We start from the raw sequence: 18,704 nt of genomic DNA, 5'->3' as shown, positions 1-18,704 counted from the left end.
ACAGAACTTGAAAATTCTAATATGTATTGTCTATCGGTCACCATCACAACAGCTTTCTGAATTTTTCAATGAATGGTCGCACTATTTAAGTCGCCATATAGTTTCATCGGACGAACTCATTATCACAGGTGACATGAATTTCCATCTTGACATGGTTAAGGACCCAAATTCCCAAATGTTCATGAACTCTCTCAAAGAGCATGGGTTAACACAACATATACCTGATCCTGCTCATGTACGCGGACATATACTGGACGTATTTATTACCAGAGATGACAGCACAATCCTGAATTCCGCTCCAACCGTTGATAATTAACTCATATATGTATATGACTCAAAAGGCGTTTCATTTTGTGATAATAAAGGCATTCATTCCATCCTCAAAGTACAAAAACCTCAAAAACGACGGAAGTCTTTTTCCTTTCGCAAAATATGCGAAATTGAACACGACAAATTTTTGCCTGGACATTGAGTCCCAGTTGTCAAAAATAAAGAGTGATATTTCAGTCGAAGACATGGTTGGCCTTTACAATGAGGGTATTCATGATGTGATAAATGACCACGCACCATTGCAAGAAAGAAATGCGATCATTAGGCATAATTCGCAGTAGTTTACAGAGGTACTTCATATACTAAAACGAACTAAGTGGAAAACAGAACGTACATGGCGACAAGCACGTTTGACTGTACACCGTCAAATATATAAGGAGTCATTTCGAACATACAACAAATCCTTAACTCAGTGTAAAATGGAATACAATCACACAAAATAACCCGAGTGTGGCAGAGACTCTAAGAAGCTCTATTTTCTGACGAATCGGCTCATGGGTAGCATGCCCGAACCCATTTTACCTTCGTCAAAGAACTGAGGGAAAGGAATTATCGGAAAACTTTGCTGAATATTTTCATGGGAAAATAAGCAATATCTGTTTATCAGTTTGCAAATGTATTGCCTCAAACAATGGCGCAAAAGATCCTTTTTGCTCTGATATTCCATTTGATGGTGAACACCTCAGGAAATTTGCACCTGCAACTACAGGAGAAATTTGAAAACTCCTTATGATCTCAGGACCCAAATCTTGTGAATTGGACCCAGTTCCTGCGCATCTATTGAAACAATGCATTGAGAGTTTCTTGCCATCCATCACTTTAATCATAAACAAGTTGCTGTTGGAATCCATTGTTCCTAGTGACTTTAAGCAAGTAATCGTTCAACTATTACTGAAAAAGCCAGTGCTTGACAAAGAAATTTTCAAAAACTATCGCCCTGTGTCAAATCTCTCGTTCGTCTCTAAGATTTTTTAAAAGGTTATTGTAAAACGAATCGAAGCTCATCTGGAGATGCATCAACTGCATGACAATTTTCAGTCCACGTACAGAACGGGACACTCTACAGAAACTGCATGATACCGTATGTGCACTTAAAAATAACAGTTGTGCTATCCTTGTATTGCTCGACCTCTCTGCGGCTTTCAATGTCATAGACCACAATATCCTATTGCAACGTATAGACAACATGTTTGGTATCACTGGATCTGCATTGAAATGGATTAAATCCTATCTTAGTGATAGATATCAACGTGTTGCCGTGGGTTCATCGTTGTCCGATGCTTGTCCTCTCAAATGTGGTGTACCGCAAGGCTCAGTCCTGGGTCCGAGACTCTACTGTCTTTTTTAGAACCCTTTGGGGAATTATTCAGACGTCATGATATGACGTATCATATATACGCCGATGACACCCAAATCTATATCATCGTTGAACCTGGTGACAACTGGACCGAATCGGATATGTCTCAAAGACTCTCAAGTTGTTTATCGGACATACGTATGTGGATGAGTATTAACCTCCTCAAACTCAATGAAGATAAAACTGAACTTGTAATCTTCGCACCAAAACACAGACTTAAAGATATGGACAGTTTTGATCTTGAATTTGATGACTGTGTTGTAAGTGATTCATCTTTCCTTAAAAAAAATTAGGTGTATTCTTTGACAAATCCCTTACCATGGTAAAACACTGTCTCTCTATTTCCCGCTCAGCATATGTGAACATTCGCAGAATTGGCTGTATCTGTCCATTTATCAATGATGAAGCATGTAAAACTGTAGTAAACTCGTTAGTTACATCCAGATTAGATTACGGAAATGCATTGCTTTATGGTGTTCATTCTCAACACACCAGCAAAATTCAGAGGGCACAAAACACATCTGCAAGGTTAATAACACGCTCATAAAAATCCGACCATATTACACCTGTTCTAATAGATCTTCACTGGCTCCCAGTTGAATACAGAATTCAATATAAGATCCTTCTTCATACTTTCAAATCTCTCAACAACCAGTTTACATAAAGGATATCCTTACAGTTTACAATCCCACACAATTACTAAGATCCGAATCTCTGCATCTTCTCCAGGTACCTCGGACACGTACAAAAACATATGGAGATCGACGTTTGGATAAGGCCGCATCGACTCTCTGGAATTCTCTACCTTTTAAACTCGGACAATGTACTTCACAGTCTAGTTTTAAAGCGGACCCCAAAACGCATCTTTTTAGATTAGCTTTTAATTAGTGATTTTTATTTTTTTTTACATACTTGGTGCTCTTACATTACAGCTCTTACAGTGCTGTTACATTTTTTTTTTACAAAAAAAAAAAACAAAAAAAAAACCAAACAAACAAAAACAACCTTCAGTTGCTATTTGAACTGTAGTTTGTTATTATACTTATGTCCTTTCTATGTATTTAATTATTTCTAAGGGTTGTTTTAAATTGTTTTGTATGTTATTAATGTAATTATATCATTACGTTAGGCGCAATATATCAATAATAATAATGCATTCTAATTCTGACACTATGAATATTTTATTCACATGCATGTATACATCGGTTTTATATTATCTTTTCTCTCACATTTGTAAAGCACTTTAGAGAACTAATGTTGATAGGGCGTTATATAAATCTTTTAATTACAATTTTAATTTGACAAATTTGACAAGAGTTATGGGACTTTGTTGAATTTGTACATGCTACGCTATAGGAACACTGTGGACACAACTCCTCAGAGACCGCTGTACGGATTTTCTTCAAATTTTGTAGGATTGTTAGTGACCATATGTAGTTGATCATATTGTGCTGTCATTTTGATTCGACAAATTCTACAGGAGTTATGGGACTTTTATGCTTCAACTTTTTTTGTGGCAGTGTGGGAGATGGCTACGCGTAGTAATCTTATTCATATCAAAATAAAACATGCATGATATAGAAGCACTAACATTTTGTTCAAAGTTCAATAAAAGTAGACAGAAACTGCATGATGAGTAACTTATTGAAATATATATAGTACATTCTACCACATTTATAAATTAATGCAGAGGTTTCCAGGTGAAGGGGATGACAATGAGTTGCATTGTTTTTGTACATCACTTTCATAAGGGAGTGGTTATTAATTGTTGTTTTATTTGTTGTTAAAACATTTACCATAATATTTCAGGTAAATCAATGAAGTTTCCACAGCCTCACCACTTTCTGTCTGGCATCGGTTGCCGGGACACCAGAAATCTCATCTGCTCTGTGGTTGAGCTTTTCTCTGGAGGTCGTCACCTTTCTCTGTTTGTTAATTGTTGGGGATTGTCAGTTCCGCTTCCACCTCTCCCGAAAGTGACGTGTGACTTATTTGTTGTTAGTGAGACACATGGATGTCATTTAATCACGTTTGCTACCTCAGAATCAAATGCAATTTGGGCGCATTCACATGATGTGGCAGCTTACCTCAAATACAAGATGGTTACTCTTGGAGGCTGTGTGGCCAAGTTTGGTATTTCTACACACATCATTAATGATAAGAATTACCTATATGTTAAAAGCAATATCAGCAAGAAATTTTACCCATCTCATTTTGACATGACGTCTGAGAAATTTGATGAAGTCATTGATTCACTTATTGTTACAATGTCAGCTTATCAACCAATTGATTTCACAACCCTGAACACCACCACCATCGAAAACATTTTGTCACAAGACACATACTTCTTCATGCTCACTTGTGATCAGTTTGAATTGCTGTTCACTCAGCAATTTGCCAAAGAATTGTGGGTACATAGTCCCCCTGGAGCTGGGAAAACTGTAGCAGCTGTTCAGTTTGTTCAGGAGCTGAAACGTCGCGGGTGTCAGATGACGGAAATCCTGTATCTTGCTGAAAATGAACTGCTGTGTTCATATGTTAGGTAAATTTTAATAAATAAATCTCTTCGACCAGTATTATAATATATTAATAGGTCACCTGTTGCTATATTGAACTGCGTCTGTCATAGTCCATTAATAATTGAACAATTTTTAACCTCTTCTTGATAACTCTCATTCCAATTCTTTTTGTTTTGGTATGAAACATCTTAGCAACAAGGGAGACATAAATTGTAAATTTCTGGACTCCTGTGCCCCCGAGGCCATAGGGACAGGTCAAAAACTGCAAAAAATTTACAAATTTTCAAAAAATATTCTCTACAATTGCACGTCTGTAAAAAAAATATAGTCATATAGAGCAATAAGTCCGCTATCAAAATTGTAAGTTTCATGATCCCTGGGGTAGAGGTTCTGCCTCCAGGGCAGGGCCAAACTTACATATGTATTTTTTGTGTAAAACATTTAAAGATCACATTTTTAAATTCTGTTGATACTAAATTGAAAATAAATGGATATTTTAGAAGGAACAGGTAGCCCTTTACGAAAATTTTAAGTTTTATACTCTTAGGAATAGAGGCTTTGGTTTCAATTTGGGGCCAAATTGGTCATAGTGATTAAATGTGCATGTTAACAATTGAACATTTTTAATTTCTTCTTGATAATTACATGTACCCATGTGAATTTTACAACCCTGTGTTCCAACACTAGGGTGGGTCAAATATAGTCATGACATATTTTAGTATGTAAAGTCTTTCATAAGTATGGACACTTTTGGGGGCATTTGTATTTTTAGAACACGTCTTGTTTTATACTGCTGCTGAATATCAGAATTTAGCTTAAATATTCAGAACAGGAAATTTATTATAGGTGTCATAGCCTTTGGAGCTAGTGATACTTTTAGCTAATACTCAGGTGACCGATAAGGCCTGTAGGCTTCTTATTTCTGTAAAACTAGTGCATGTTAAATAGATATGCTGCATCTGTAATTAAAGTAAATATGATATACTTAGTTTACTGTGTTACCTGCAATTTAGATACTTAAAAAGTACTTTGATTTTCAGATCTTTCAACATTTGCCAGGTGTTGACGCGTCGAGAGTTCATGAGTACCCAGGATAATATTTTCAGTGATGTCAAAAATGTCATAGTGGATGAGGCTCAAAACTTCAAAGACCGAGATGGCGACTGGTACACTGCAGCAGAACGTTTGACCAGACCGCGGGGAAACTCCTGTGATTCAAGTAATGGAAAGCAGACAAACAGCTCACATCTAAGTCATCTTGAAAGACAAGGCTTCTTTTGGGTGTTTATGGACTACTCGCAGAAAGTTCACAAATTTAATGCTGGTCTACCATCTGTGATAGGAAAGAACAATTTCATGATGAGTGAAATAACTCGAAATTCCAAAGAGATCTTCCAATATGCCATGCAATTCATGAGTGATCCAGTGGATGTGGGAATGTTGTTGTTACCAAAGGAAACCACAGGATTTCAACAAATAGACAGTTCGCCTCGTCTCGGTCATGACTATAAGTCAGGGCAGTCTGTGGAAGTCCTGAAATGTGACAAAGAACATTTAAAAGAAAAACTCTTCCAAGTCCTCTCAACCATAATTGATAGCGGTGTAAATATTGAAGACTTGGCTGTACTTGTTGGAAGTAAGCAGGACAAACCCGCTATTAAAGCAGATGTTGCGCCGTTATTGCAAAAGACAGATTTCAATGTGGAAGTGGATACGGTGAAGGAGTTCAGTGGATTAGATCGAGGAACTATCGTGGGGGTGGATCCAAAAGTGAATACAGAGCATGCTGACTTGAATAAATTCATCCTCAGTTTGGCAACTCGCGCACGTGACAAACTTGTGATAATCTCTACCTTTGATGATGTTCAAAGGAAATTAGAATGTGGTGACCAAAGGAAACATAATGCTGAAAATGCTTAACCACATGCATTACAATGGGTTTTTTTAGGGGGGGGGGGGGTATGTTATTACATGCAGGCTGTCCAGTGGCTCTAAAATTCCTTAAAAATATTTTTTTTAGTTTTCTTAAAATTCCTAAAATTATGTTGACTTCAAGGGGAAATCCTAAAAAGGCCCTAATTTTTCATGTCAATTCCTAAAATGTATTCATGATAAATGTGTATAAACATACATGTAGTTTGCAAATCTTACTCAGATAATGCAGTGAAAAGTAGTTGACCAGTGGATCCATGTGTCAAGCTTGTTTATTGGTTGTGACTGTGACAAAGATGTTACTAATAAGGTTTATAACCAATAACAGCTTGGACTGGAAGATGCCCTTCCTGCACTTACATTATTTTTAGATCACCTGAGTCACTCAGGTGACCTGTTGATATTGGTCTTTGTCATCGTTATGTCATCTGTTAACAACTTTACATTTTTAACTTCTTGAAAACTACATGCCCAATACGCCAGTTTCGAGACAAGAGCTCTTCTGTGTAGGAGGTGCATTTAGTGGAACTTTGAATGCCACAAGTGGGACATAGTGGACGATAAAATGTATTCAAAGCAGTTTCTCTTTGAATATGTAAATGTAGGAAATACAAATTACTATCAAAAGAAATATTTTACTAAAGTTGAAACATAAAAACAATGTCATATTTACAAGTGATATCCTGGAAATGATAAATATGAGCAACGGAATAACGTTATATAATAAGATTTCCATGTATTTAATTACTCCCTGAATACTTATCAATTACTTAGTTTGTGTATCAGTCCAATTCGGGTGATGAAACCGTGTATGAGAAACTTTCTGAGCAGATTCACTTATGCTGTGATGAATTTTTGTCTCCCGCATGCAAACAAATTGTTTCACACCTTATTTATATGTACAAGAGTTCTCCAAAGGGAAATAACTCAGAAGTTTTTCGAAAATGGCGTATTGTTACAGTTTTTGGTGTGAAGCATTTCTAGGATAAAAGGAATATGAATTGTAAAATTTATTACCTTACCACTCATGGGCGCCCACAAAAGGCCATATTTAAAAAAATCTTCTCTACTCTCACACATGTGGGAGAAAAACTAAATATATGGATATGATGTCCATGAAGCTCTCTACTCAAATTGTGAAATTCATGGCCCCTGGGTCAGGGATTAAGGCCCTACTGCAGGGCCAATTTGACCATATAGTGAACTTGTATTAAATCTTCTTCTATACTGCCATGCATTGTATATATTTTAGAAAAACTAAATGCATGATTATGATGATGTTCATGAAGCTCTCTACTAAATAGTGAAATTCATGGCTTCTGGGTCAGGGGGTCAGGCCCATGGACATGGCCAATATGGCCACATAATTAAAAATGTATAAAAAGAAATCTTCTCTATTTTCAGTCATGGGAGATAAGTTAAATGCATGGTTATGGTGTCCATAATGTCATCTTCTTATCTTCTTTAATTGTGAAATTCATGGTTCAAAGGGGGGGAGGGGTGTCAAAATGATTTATATGTTTCAAACTTCCATTTTTACTTCCTCTGTAAATGAATAGGAATTGAGTGCATATTTTGAAAGATCATAAACATGTGCACAAAGGGCTCCATATTGAGACTTAAATGCAAATATGAGACTCCCTGTATGGGCTATGATACTCAGGTGACCGTAATGGTGTTTCTTTATTTTCATATTTGCAAAGGTAAGTCCATTTAAATATCTAAAACTATCCTAATTCAGTCATAAAATTCCTAATTTTAGCCCTATAATTTCAGAATTTTATCCCTAAAATTAGCCCTAAGTGCTGGACAGCCTGCACATGCAGAAAGATCTAGCTTAACCTGGGTACAATAGACCATGGTCTAATGATATTTTCTAAAGTATAAAACGTAACCTTCTTTGTATAACATGTTTTCTGTGATTCATCTACATATCAGGTTATTAGATATTACTAATGAAATATGGGTTTTTTTTAGCTCACCTGAACCGAAGGTTCAAGTGAGCTTTTCTGATCACTTTTTGTCCGTCGTCTGTCTGTCCGTCTGTCTGTTAAACTTTTCACATTTTTTACTTCTTCTCCAGAACCACTGGGCCAATTTCAACCAAACATGGCCAAAAGCATCCTTGGGTGAAGGGCTTTCAAGTTTGTTCAAATGAAGGGCCATGTCCCTTTCAAAGGGGAGATAATCACAAAAATGCAAAAATAGGGTGGGGTCATTTAAAAATCTTCTTCTCAAAAAACCACTGGGCCAGAAGAGCTGAAATATACCTGAAAGCTTCCTGACATATTGCAGATTCAAGTTTGTTCAAATCATGGCCCCCGGAGGTAGGATGGGGCCACAAGGGGGATCAACGTTTTACATACAAATATATAGGGAAAAACTTTAAAAATCTTCTTCTCAAGAACCACTGAGCCAGAAAAGCTGATTTTTACATGAAAACTTTCTGACATAGTGCAGATTCAAGTTTGTGCAAATCATGGCCCCCGGGGGTAGGATGGGGCCACAAGGGGGGGTCAAAGTTTTACATACAAATATATAGGGAAAAACTTTAAAAATATTCTTCACAAGAACCACTAAGCCAGAAAAGCTGAGATTTACATGAAAGCTTCCTGACATAATGCAGATTCAAGTTTGTTCAAATCATGGGCTCCGGGGGTTGGATGGGGCCACAATAGGGGATCAAAGTTTTACATAAAAATTTATAGGAAAAATCTTCTTCTCAAGAACCACTGAGCCAGAAAAGCTGATTTTTACTTGAAAACTTTCTGACATAGTGCAGATTCAAGTTTGTTCAAACCATGGCCCCCGGAGGTAGGATGGGGCCACAAGGGGGATCAAAGTTTTACATACAAATATATAGTTAAAATCTTTTTCTCAATAACCACTGAGTCAGAAAAGCTGATATTTACAAGAAAACTTTCTGACATAGTGCAGATTCAAGTTTGTTCAAACCATGGCCCCCGGAGGGTAGGATGGGGCCACAAGTGGAGGGGGGGTCAAAGATTTACATACAAATATAGGAAAAAGCGTTAAAAATCTTCTCGAGAACCATTGGGCCAAAGAAGTTGACATTTACATAAAAGCTTTCTGACATAGTGTAGATTCAAGTTTGCAAAGGGTAGTTTGGGCCATAATAGGGACTAAGGTTTTACATGCAAATATATATGGAAAGTCTTCAGATATGGGCCAAGGTGACTCAGGTGAGCGATGTGGCCCATGGGCCTCTTGTTTCTCTTTACTATACATGTACATTACACCATGCTTAACTGATATACAAATGATTTGCTTTATTAAATATTTTCACAAACATGAATTTCAATAAATCATGTATTTATATAGCTCAATAGTACATCCTTTGAAGGTATTCAGTTAAAATAGTAATGTTCTAATGGCAAAGGCAATCTGCCATAGTCCTTTGTGAATATCACTTAGTTCCTTAGGGTCGATAATATCAACTAGATGATGTCATAAGACAATAATACCCACACGCAAGTGTTTGTCTTTTAATATACTCTCCATTGTAGTTGTGTGACTAGCAAAGAGGCCACAATACTTACTATATAACACACCACATATATTCTTGCTGTATATATCAAGATGCATTGAGTATTCTGTTGAGCAAATGCTTTGGGGGTCATCATATTTTTAGCTCTTCTGAGCCGAAGGCTCAAAGAGCTAATGCTATGGCCATTTGTTCGGTGTGCGTAAACTTTTTAGAAAAAGGGCTATAACTCAAGAACCCCTTGGCCAATTTTTTTCAAATTTGTTACAGGGTACCATTGGCCCAAGGGCTTTCATACATACTAAATAGAGGGATGTGACCTTTTAACAAGGGGAGATAATCAGGAAAATACAAACAAAAGTAGTGGTTGCTAAAAAATCTTCTTCTCAAGAACCACTGGGCAGATTATCACCAAACTTACACATAAGGATGAGGATATGTTGTAGATTAAAAATTGTTCAAGGCATTACCCTGGGGCAAAGGGCGTGGTCTCAAGGTCACTTCAAAGTTGACCTAAATTGATATTTCCTTAAATCTTTGATATTTTAGTCATTATAAGGACTAGGATCATCAAATTTTGACAGTTGATGCATCTTAGGACCTTGTGTCAAGTTGTCTCAAAAGTAGGTCACGGTGACCTACTTTTTGAATTTTGCAGGTATTTATTTTAAAATTAATTTTGATGCATATCTTGGACACTTTGAAGCCTATGATCATCAAAACTTGTCAGTTGGTGGATCATGGACCTTGAAATGCGTCAACTGAAAAATATGTCACCGTGACCTACTTTCTGAATTTTATGGGTTATCATTTATAGATATATTTTAAGTTGTTATTTCAAATACCGAGAGGTTTAGAATCATCAAATCTTGTAAGTTGATGCATCTTGAGGCCTTGAAACATATTTATAAAAAAAGTAGGTCACAGTGACCTACTTTTTGAATTTTGCAGATATTCAAATTTCACATTTTCAATTTTGGATGCATATTTTGGGCACTAAAACCTAGGATCATCAAACTTTGTCAGTTGATGCGTCTTCAGTCTTCGGTTTGTGTCGACCAAAAACTAGGTCACCGTGACCTACTTTTGGTATTTGACAGCTAATTTACTATATTTCAGACACTATTTGACCTACAATCATCAAACTTTGTCAGTTGATGCATCTTGAGTCTTCGGAGTGTATCGACCAAAAAGTAGGTCACTGTGACCTACTTTTGGCATTTGACAGTTATATTTATATATTTCAGTCACTAATTGACCTACAATCATCAAACTTTGACAGTTGATGCATCTTGAGTCTACGGAGTGTGTCGACCAAAAAGTAGGTCACCTTGACCTACTTTTGGAATTTGACGGCTATATTTATATATTTCAGATACTATTTGACCTACAGTCATCAAACTTTGTCAGTTGATGGGTCTTGCATGTTCGAAGGGTTTCGACCAAAAAGTAGGTCACCTTGACCTACTTTTGGAATTGGACGGCTATATTTATATATTTTCAGATACTATTTGACCTACAGTCATCAAACTTTGTCTGTTGTTGGGTCTTGCATGTTCGAGGGGTTTCGACCAAAAAGTAGGTCAACTTGACCTACTTTTGGAATCAGACGGCTATATTTATATAATTCAGATACTATTTGACCTACAGTCATCAAACTTTGTCAGTTGTTGGGTCTTGCATGTTTGAAGGGTGTTGACGAAAAAGTAGGTCACCTTGACCTACTTTTGGAATTTGACGGCTATATTTATATATTTCAGATACTATTTGACCTACAGTCATCAAACTTTGTCAGTTGATGGGTCTTGCATGTTTGGAGTTCGCTGACCAAAAAGTAGGTCACCATGACCTACGATTGGAATTTGACAGCTATATTTCAATATTCAGATACTAATTGGCTTAAAATCATCAAACTTTGTCAGTTGATATTTCTTGGGTTCTCAAAATGTGTAAACCAAAAAGTAGGTCACATTGATCTACTTTTTTTGAATTCTTAGGATTTAACTAAAGATTTAGAATACTAAGAGGCTAAGAATAGAAATGGTGGGGTTGTACAATTTATCAGAAGAGCGATTCTAGGCCCTTGGGCCTCTTGTTTATTGTTCGAATATCTTCAAAATGGTTCAGATTCCGACCCTTAAATTTATTTCTTTACGTTTTACATTTCGTCATTTTTCGTTATTTCCTGGAAATACATTTCGCGGGTTTCTGAGCTCATGCACGAGCGCTTTTGCGCTTAGTATATATACTACTACTGGTTAGTTTTCGGGCAGTGCGAAGTTCGCTACAAGCAACAAAAGTCGCGTTTGTATTTCTGTGCCTTAGCCTTGAATGTAATGTCGTCAGACCACGAGACAAATGTCACGAACTGAAGGATATGGTAAAAAAAAAAAAAAAACCAAAAAAAAACCCACAAAGCCAAGTCCAATATTATTGGCGAAGATTTCGACGCTGTAGTTTCGACGCCTTGTTCAAATTGAGATTTCCGTGCTGCAATTGAATTCTGAGAAAGAAGCTCTTCGTCATCGGAATAAACTTTTATGCATAGCAGAAAATCATATTTGGAACACTGTGTAGTAGATGGGAGCGAGCTGTTCTGGGAATGACTCGCCCAGCTACCGGGATGACGTAGGCCGTGCGCGGGTTTTACGAACAGTCTAGCTACATGTGACAGACAGATGCGATACCTGGAGCAGTGTGGACATATATGTAGCAGCAACAGACTAGCAGAGTTCCGACAGTCTACAGAGACCAGAGGTGAGCCTCCCTCAGGAGAAGAACCTGATTGATACTTGTATAATTGGTATTACTTAATAAATACGACAACTGTTAATATATACGTTGATTCCGACATCGCTGATAGTAGTGAGGATGCCGCCAATTTTACTTAAATGTATCAAGAGCCGCCGCAGGTAAAAATAGAAATTCCGGCGCATTCAATATTCTCTCCAATCAGAAGCTTTTTCTCGGCAGACCACGAGACAAATGTCACGAACTGAAGGATATGTAAAAAAAAAAAAAAAAAAAAAAAAAAAAAAAACCCACAAAGCTAAGTCCAATATTTCGACTTTCGACAAGAGTATACTCTTAGAGCATTTCCTCCGAGTTATATAGGAAACTTCTGCCATTCCTGCAGGCTTTCAGATCATTTCGTCAGATTCTGTCTGTACACGTGCAGATACAACTTTGGAACCGTTCCAACGCAACATATTAGCAACCACAGCAAGTCAACACTGAAGTTGAGTACTTTAATTTGAATAATGAAAATTGCAGAGCTGAATTTACTGCTACATCTGTCGTAACCATAAAAGATTGATTTTTTTTTTTTTAAAAACTTGAATTTTTAGAAAACGTAAACCTTATTTTTATATAGTCATTGTATTACTTTTGGTTATAACTTTACACGGTAAAGTAATTTTATTAAACAACAAATACAGAATTTTTTGAAAGGGCTATCCTTGATCTTTTGAGCAAATTTTGTTTCCAGCCACCCCATTGTGTAATCCACTAACCGTGTACATGTCATCAATAGAGTACCAGATTGATCCTTATCCTTATACACGTTGGCAACTGCTTTCTAGCGTTTCATAGGGTTTTTTGCATTTGGTCCGGTTTGTTCATATTGCAACTAGAAATGTATCTACTTTGATTTCAAACGCGCTTTCTCGGGATGAACCAGTCTTTTGATTTTACAACGCTAACAAATAGCTAGCCAATTCGCTAACAGGAATTTTGATTGGTTTTTCATAGATTTTCGGAAGTTCAAAGATCCTAAAATTTTATTTTCCCCTGGATCGAAAAGCTTTTTTGCAACTGAAAATTTTAACCGTAATTCTAGAATAGATATTAAAGAGACACTACAGCTCATTTTGCGCAAAAATCATGAAATAACAATTTTCCCAGCACTTTCTCAATTTTTGTTGCATTGTTGAAAGTATGAACTTTACGAAAATAACACTTATCTAAAGTTAAAAATTATCGTTTTAACGTAAAAATTAATACTTTTTGATGGCCTATACAAAAAATATCGAGTCTCCTCCTTTTAGTCTTCAGACGCATGCGCATAGACAGTAAACAGTACAGCATGTCGTCCAGTGAGAGAAAGTGTAGTTGATAGATCTAGAATTTTGACAGATTCTGTGAGAAAAGAGGTAAAAATAGAATGAGATAAAACTCATGCGTGAAATAAAATTTACCTTGGGATCAGTATGACAGTTGGAAAACAGAGAGCTCGGAGAAACACATGTAACTCAGTGGCGGATCTAGGATTTCCGAAGAGGGGTGTGAAAGTCAAAAGATTAGCCAAAGTAATCGGCCATTCGGGTGCAAAATTTGGATTTTCATTCACAATCTGTGGCGTAAAAAGGGAGGGGGGATACTGGCCCCCTAAATCTGCCATTGAGACTAGCTGCGAAGACACTACGTTTGAAAGTAAGTGCTATTTTTATCTGAACACGACACGTGTTAGTTGTAAAAACATCGGTCAATGGGAACATGGAAGGGTTTCTGTTGAAATAATGATTTATAATTAGTTATTATAAGGAGCAGGGAATAATCTTATGTACTTGAAAGGTGAGTGTGGACCCCCTTGAAGGAGAATTTAGATAATTTCCTACACAACACCTTTGCTGTCATTCAAAACCACGTGATGTAAATAATAAGCATTCAAAAGTCCGAGTCAGCATGAAGAAATCTTTGAATTCCGAACGATCTTCAAAGCGCCGTTGAGAGTAAATTGATGCATCCCAATTGTTCAAAATTGTCAGTATCGATGTGAATTTTATCATTTTATCAATATATGGTTTAAAAAACACTTCATTAAAATGTGGAAAATGAGCTGTAGTGTCTCTTTAAATAATAGCTTGAAAGACTGCACTTTGGGTATTTTACGTTATTTGATATATGGCTGCTATCCGTTTGACGGAGGACTGATTTTCTATATGTAAAACATATATAATAACGTTTGATCATTGGTTGTCATGGAAACGGAGGACTGCCCTCCTACATTTATATTAACATATATAACGTTTGATCATTGGTTGTCATAGAAATGGAGGACTGCCCTCCTACATGTGTATTAACATACATAACATTTGATCATTGGTTGTCATGGAAACGGACGTCTGCTCTCCTACATGTATATTAACATATATAACGTTTGTTTATTGGTTGTCATGGAAACGGAGGACTGCTCGCCTACATGTATATTAACATATACAACATTTGATCATTGGTTGTCAAGGAAACGGAGGACTGCTCTCCTACACGTATTTTAACATATATAACGTTTGATCATTGGTTGTCATGGAGACGGAGGACTGCTCTCGTAATGGAAATGGAGGACTGCTCTCCTATACGTATATTTACATATATATATATAAACATTTGTATCATTGTCGTAATGAAAAAGGAGGACTGGTTTCCTGCATGCATGTATATATTTATCATAAATGATTATACCGTGCGTTTGATCATTGGTTGCGACAGAAACAGAGGACTGCTATCCCACATGTATATTTTCATTCATACATATATTAACATTGTTCACTGCATGTAGTTGTGGGGATAAAGGAGTAGTTTTCCCGCAATTTATTTTGTGATATACATGTATATGACTGTTCGCCAATAACTTTTGTATTATTGGCAATTTCGGTCGGTTGTCATTTGTTTTCGTACCATATATGAAAAGTCCAATAAGTTGACATTTCATTTTCGTTTGAATGTTGTAGATTCAACAGTTTTCAAGATCATCGGTTACTAGTAGCTAAAAAGAAATTGAGATGTTGATCCTTTCAAAAGATAACATATTTACTCTCACACATTGTGAAAAGGGCAGTATTAGTATCTGCAAACAAAAAATATGCTTCATATTTCAGAAGATTTGAAAAACTGGTGTACAGCACATTCATTGGTTCATCTAACAGCATCCGTTTCCACAGTCCAATTTCCTACGTGGTGTGGTACAACAGAGAATATCATTCAGTACTTGAAGCTATATTTCTATAGCGTTAGCTAGATCCACCAACTTTCACCTAATCCTTGTGAAAATAATCTGCTGAAATTAATCCTGTAAGGAGGATAGCGTCTGTTAGCAAAACCAGTCAGCAAGAAGGAACCGGTTACTCTAGACGAGGAATTATCATTCCAGTGATCCAGAAATTAAAGTTAAGGTCCTCGTTTTGTGTTAACCTAGATTTTCTGGTTTTCTCCGGTTCAGTGAATTGAAAGAAATTCATATGTGCGATATTAATGGAATTAGCTGATATCGAAATCCAGATCCATCATTTACAGAGGAGGAAATTCGGTTATCATAGCCAAAACAGGAAACAGTTAAATGTTCTGGTTTAGAAGATACATAGAAACCGCAGGACTAGACATTTCTTCCAGAGATTTTATGTTTGCTTTTATTGATTTTGATTAAATTTTCAGATACGTATAAAATCACAAACAAGTCACATAAAACCTTTCTTATCATCTATAGATTGTATATAGTTTGCGTTGCGGCGGCGCTACAGCAGCTTCTATACAGTGTTCTAACTACAACGTTTTCTATTAACTGTTAAATTCACGGTTGATGGGTGACAGATTAGGCTAAGGATGGTTATATAAAGTTCAAACAATAATAATGGTTTCAATGAATTTGGGTTTGGAAATACCCATATCATTTACATACCTTTGTTCTGTGCGACCTTGTAACGAACGCAACCAACCTATTCACTTTTTCTGTTTTGTTTTATTATTAAATAGTCAAGAAAATATTTAATTTCGGACGAGGGCACTGAGGGAGAAAATAAATTTATTTCTTTACGTTTTACATTTCGTTATTTCGCGGGTTTCTGAGCTCATGCGCGAACGCTTTTGCGTTTAGTGTACATACTACTTCTGGTCAATTTTCGGGCAGTGCGAAGTTCGTTACAAGCAACAAAGGTCGCTTTTGTATTTCTGTGCCTTATAGCCTTCCCTCCCACCCAGCCCATTTTCAGTTTTGAATTCATATGCTTTCATTAGTGATTTTTCAGCTTTGTCGATTTAATGTTTGCTTATTAAAAGCGATCTTGTAACGAACGCAACCAACCTATTCACTTTTTCTGTTTTGTTTTATTATTAAATAGTCAAGAAAATATTTATTTTCGGACGAGGGCACTGAGGGAGAAAATAAAGCAAATATATCATTGTTGCAGGTGACACAATTCACTGAGAACCAGGTTTTTGTTTCGTGTACTGGTTAGGTTGTCAGACTCTCGACCGAAAGGTCGTGGGTTCGAGTCCTGGCCGCGGCAGGGCCGACGTTGTGTCCTTGGGAAAGACACTTTACACGAATTTTCTCACTCCACCCAAGTGTAAAAGGGGTACCTGGCTATAGACAGTGAAAGATATTGTTAGAATATTAGTGCTCTAGCGCCTGTAACGGCAGCTTGCACTGTATGCTTCCCAGGAAGCTGAGAAAGTTCTAGATTGATATAAGGTCTGCCGGGGTAATAATGTATTGTAAAGCGCTTTGAGCAGCATACGCTGGAAAAGCGCTATATAAAAACCAATCATTATTATTATTATTTTCCCCTTCAGGTGATAAAGAAAATTCCGAAAACTTAATGCACATCCAAGGACACCAACATTAATCTCCCAACAATGTAAGAGGAGTATTTTCTACAGAAAAATGTCGTTTTACAACCCCAATTGGCCCCCAGGGTGAAAATGAAAATTCTGAAACCTTATTGCATATCTACAGTACACACCCAATCATATTCCAAAAAATTAATTGGTTACTGCTTAAAATAAAAGAGTACTTTGAAAATGTGATGGACGGATGGACTAGGATAGTGCATGTATCATTATACTCGAACTTTCTTTAGAGAGTGTGGGTATTGACCTTTTTTAAAGTCAGTATGATCATGATTTTTAAAATTATAAGAGAATTAAGTACAATATTCACTAAGCTCTGAGTGGTCAACCTCATCAAAAGTCGATAACCATAATATTTTGTATAGGAATTAATATGAATGTAAAATGTTGTTTAGGCTAAGAAAACCTGCAATGCAATGTCACAATGAATATGATTTCCAAAGTAAACATACGCAATTTCACTAGATATGAAAGAGACATTAAATTATGTGATATTAATGGTCGAGTAAAACACTGCTCTGTAGAGAAAATGAAATAAGAAGGCTTTATAACAGTGGGCTCTTTTTACATGTATTATATATTTAGATAATCCATTATCATCTGCATATGGTGTTTATATTTCTCAACTGATTCGATATGCAAGAGCTTGTTCTGCTTATGGTCAGTTTTTAAATCGAAACAGAATACTGAAAAACAAGTTCATGGTGTAGAGGTTCCAACAGTCTTGTTAAAAGTCAGCATTTCGCAAATTATATGGTCGTTATACATGTAACGATCTAGTTTGCCAATACATCCTATCATTGGATCAATTGCTGTCTGACGTGTTTCATACCGATTACTTGGCACATTGATTTTGACTACGGATAACTCCGTTTACCTGATCAAGTTATAGGGCTCGCGGCGGGTGTGACCGGTCGACAGGGGATACTTACTCCTCCTCCGCACCTGATCCCACCTCTGGTATATCCAAGTGTCCGTGTTTGCCCAACTCTTTTTTTTTTTTGTATTGCTTAAAGGAATTATGATATTGATCTCTGTTGGTTATCTTCACCTTTCATCTTTGGTTTTGATATTATTTTCCAAGTTTTAAAATTGCATGAGAACATTCAATCAGTTGGAAAAATGAATAAAATACATCAACATTGCGAATAATTTGTTCTCTACCGGTATTTTACGGGTAAAATTACCGTTTGGATTGCCCATCAACCTACCTCATTACTTATCGCGAGCATTTCCGACAATTCCCGAATGCTATTTTGAAGACCCGGATATAACACAATGGACGATGAGGTAAATAGCACACGACAGTTAAAATTGTTATTTCTTTCGATTATTATAAATTGCTTTATAAAAATAAATTCAAATACGATATATTTTCATGTTTCAACCAGAAAACACAAATGGGGTACACGAAGAGGAGGGGGGTGTCAGTGAATAT

At 36.5% G+C, this 18,704-nt stretch overlaps 1 protein-coding gene across 1 annotated transcript in view; it reads left to right on the top strand.

Moving 5' to 3' along the window:
• LOC125657810 (schlafen family member 13-like) overlaps positions 1-9,454 on the top strand; it is a 37,108-nt gene extending 27,654 nt beyond the window's left edge. Inside the window, exons 6-7 of the mRNA XM_048888591.2 lie at positions 3,497-4,229; positions 5,247-9,454. Of these exons, the coding sequence (XP_048744548.2) occupies positions 3,497-4,229; positions 5,247-6,126 (1,613 nt within the window). The 3' untranslated portion in view covers positions 6,127-9,454. The remainder of the gene's footprint in view (positions 1-3,496; positions 4,230-5,246) is intronic.
• Positions 9,455-18,704: the final 9,250 nt, after the last annotated feature.

Source organism: Ostrea edulis, chromosome 9, assembly GCF_947568905.1.
Source record: "Ostrea edulis chromosome 9, xbOstEdul1.1, whole genome shotgun sequence".
NCBI lineage: Eukaryota > Metazoa > Mollusca > Bivalvia > Ostreida > Ostreidae > Ostrea > Ostrea edulis.
The sequence above is the reverse complement of the archived record's forward strand: the minus strand, read 5'-3'. Positions and strand labels throughout refer to the sequence as shown.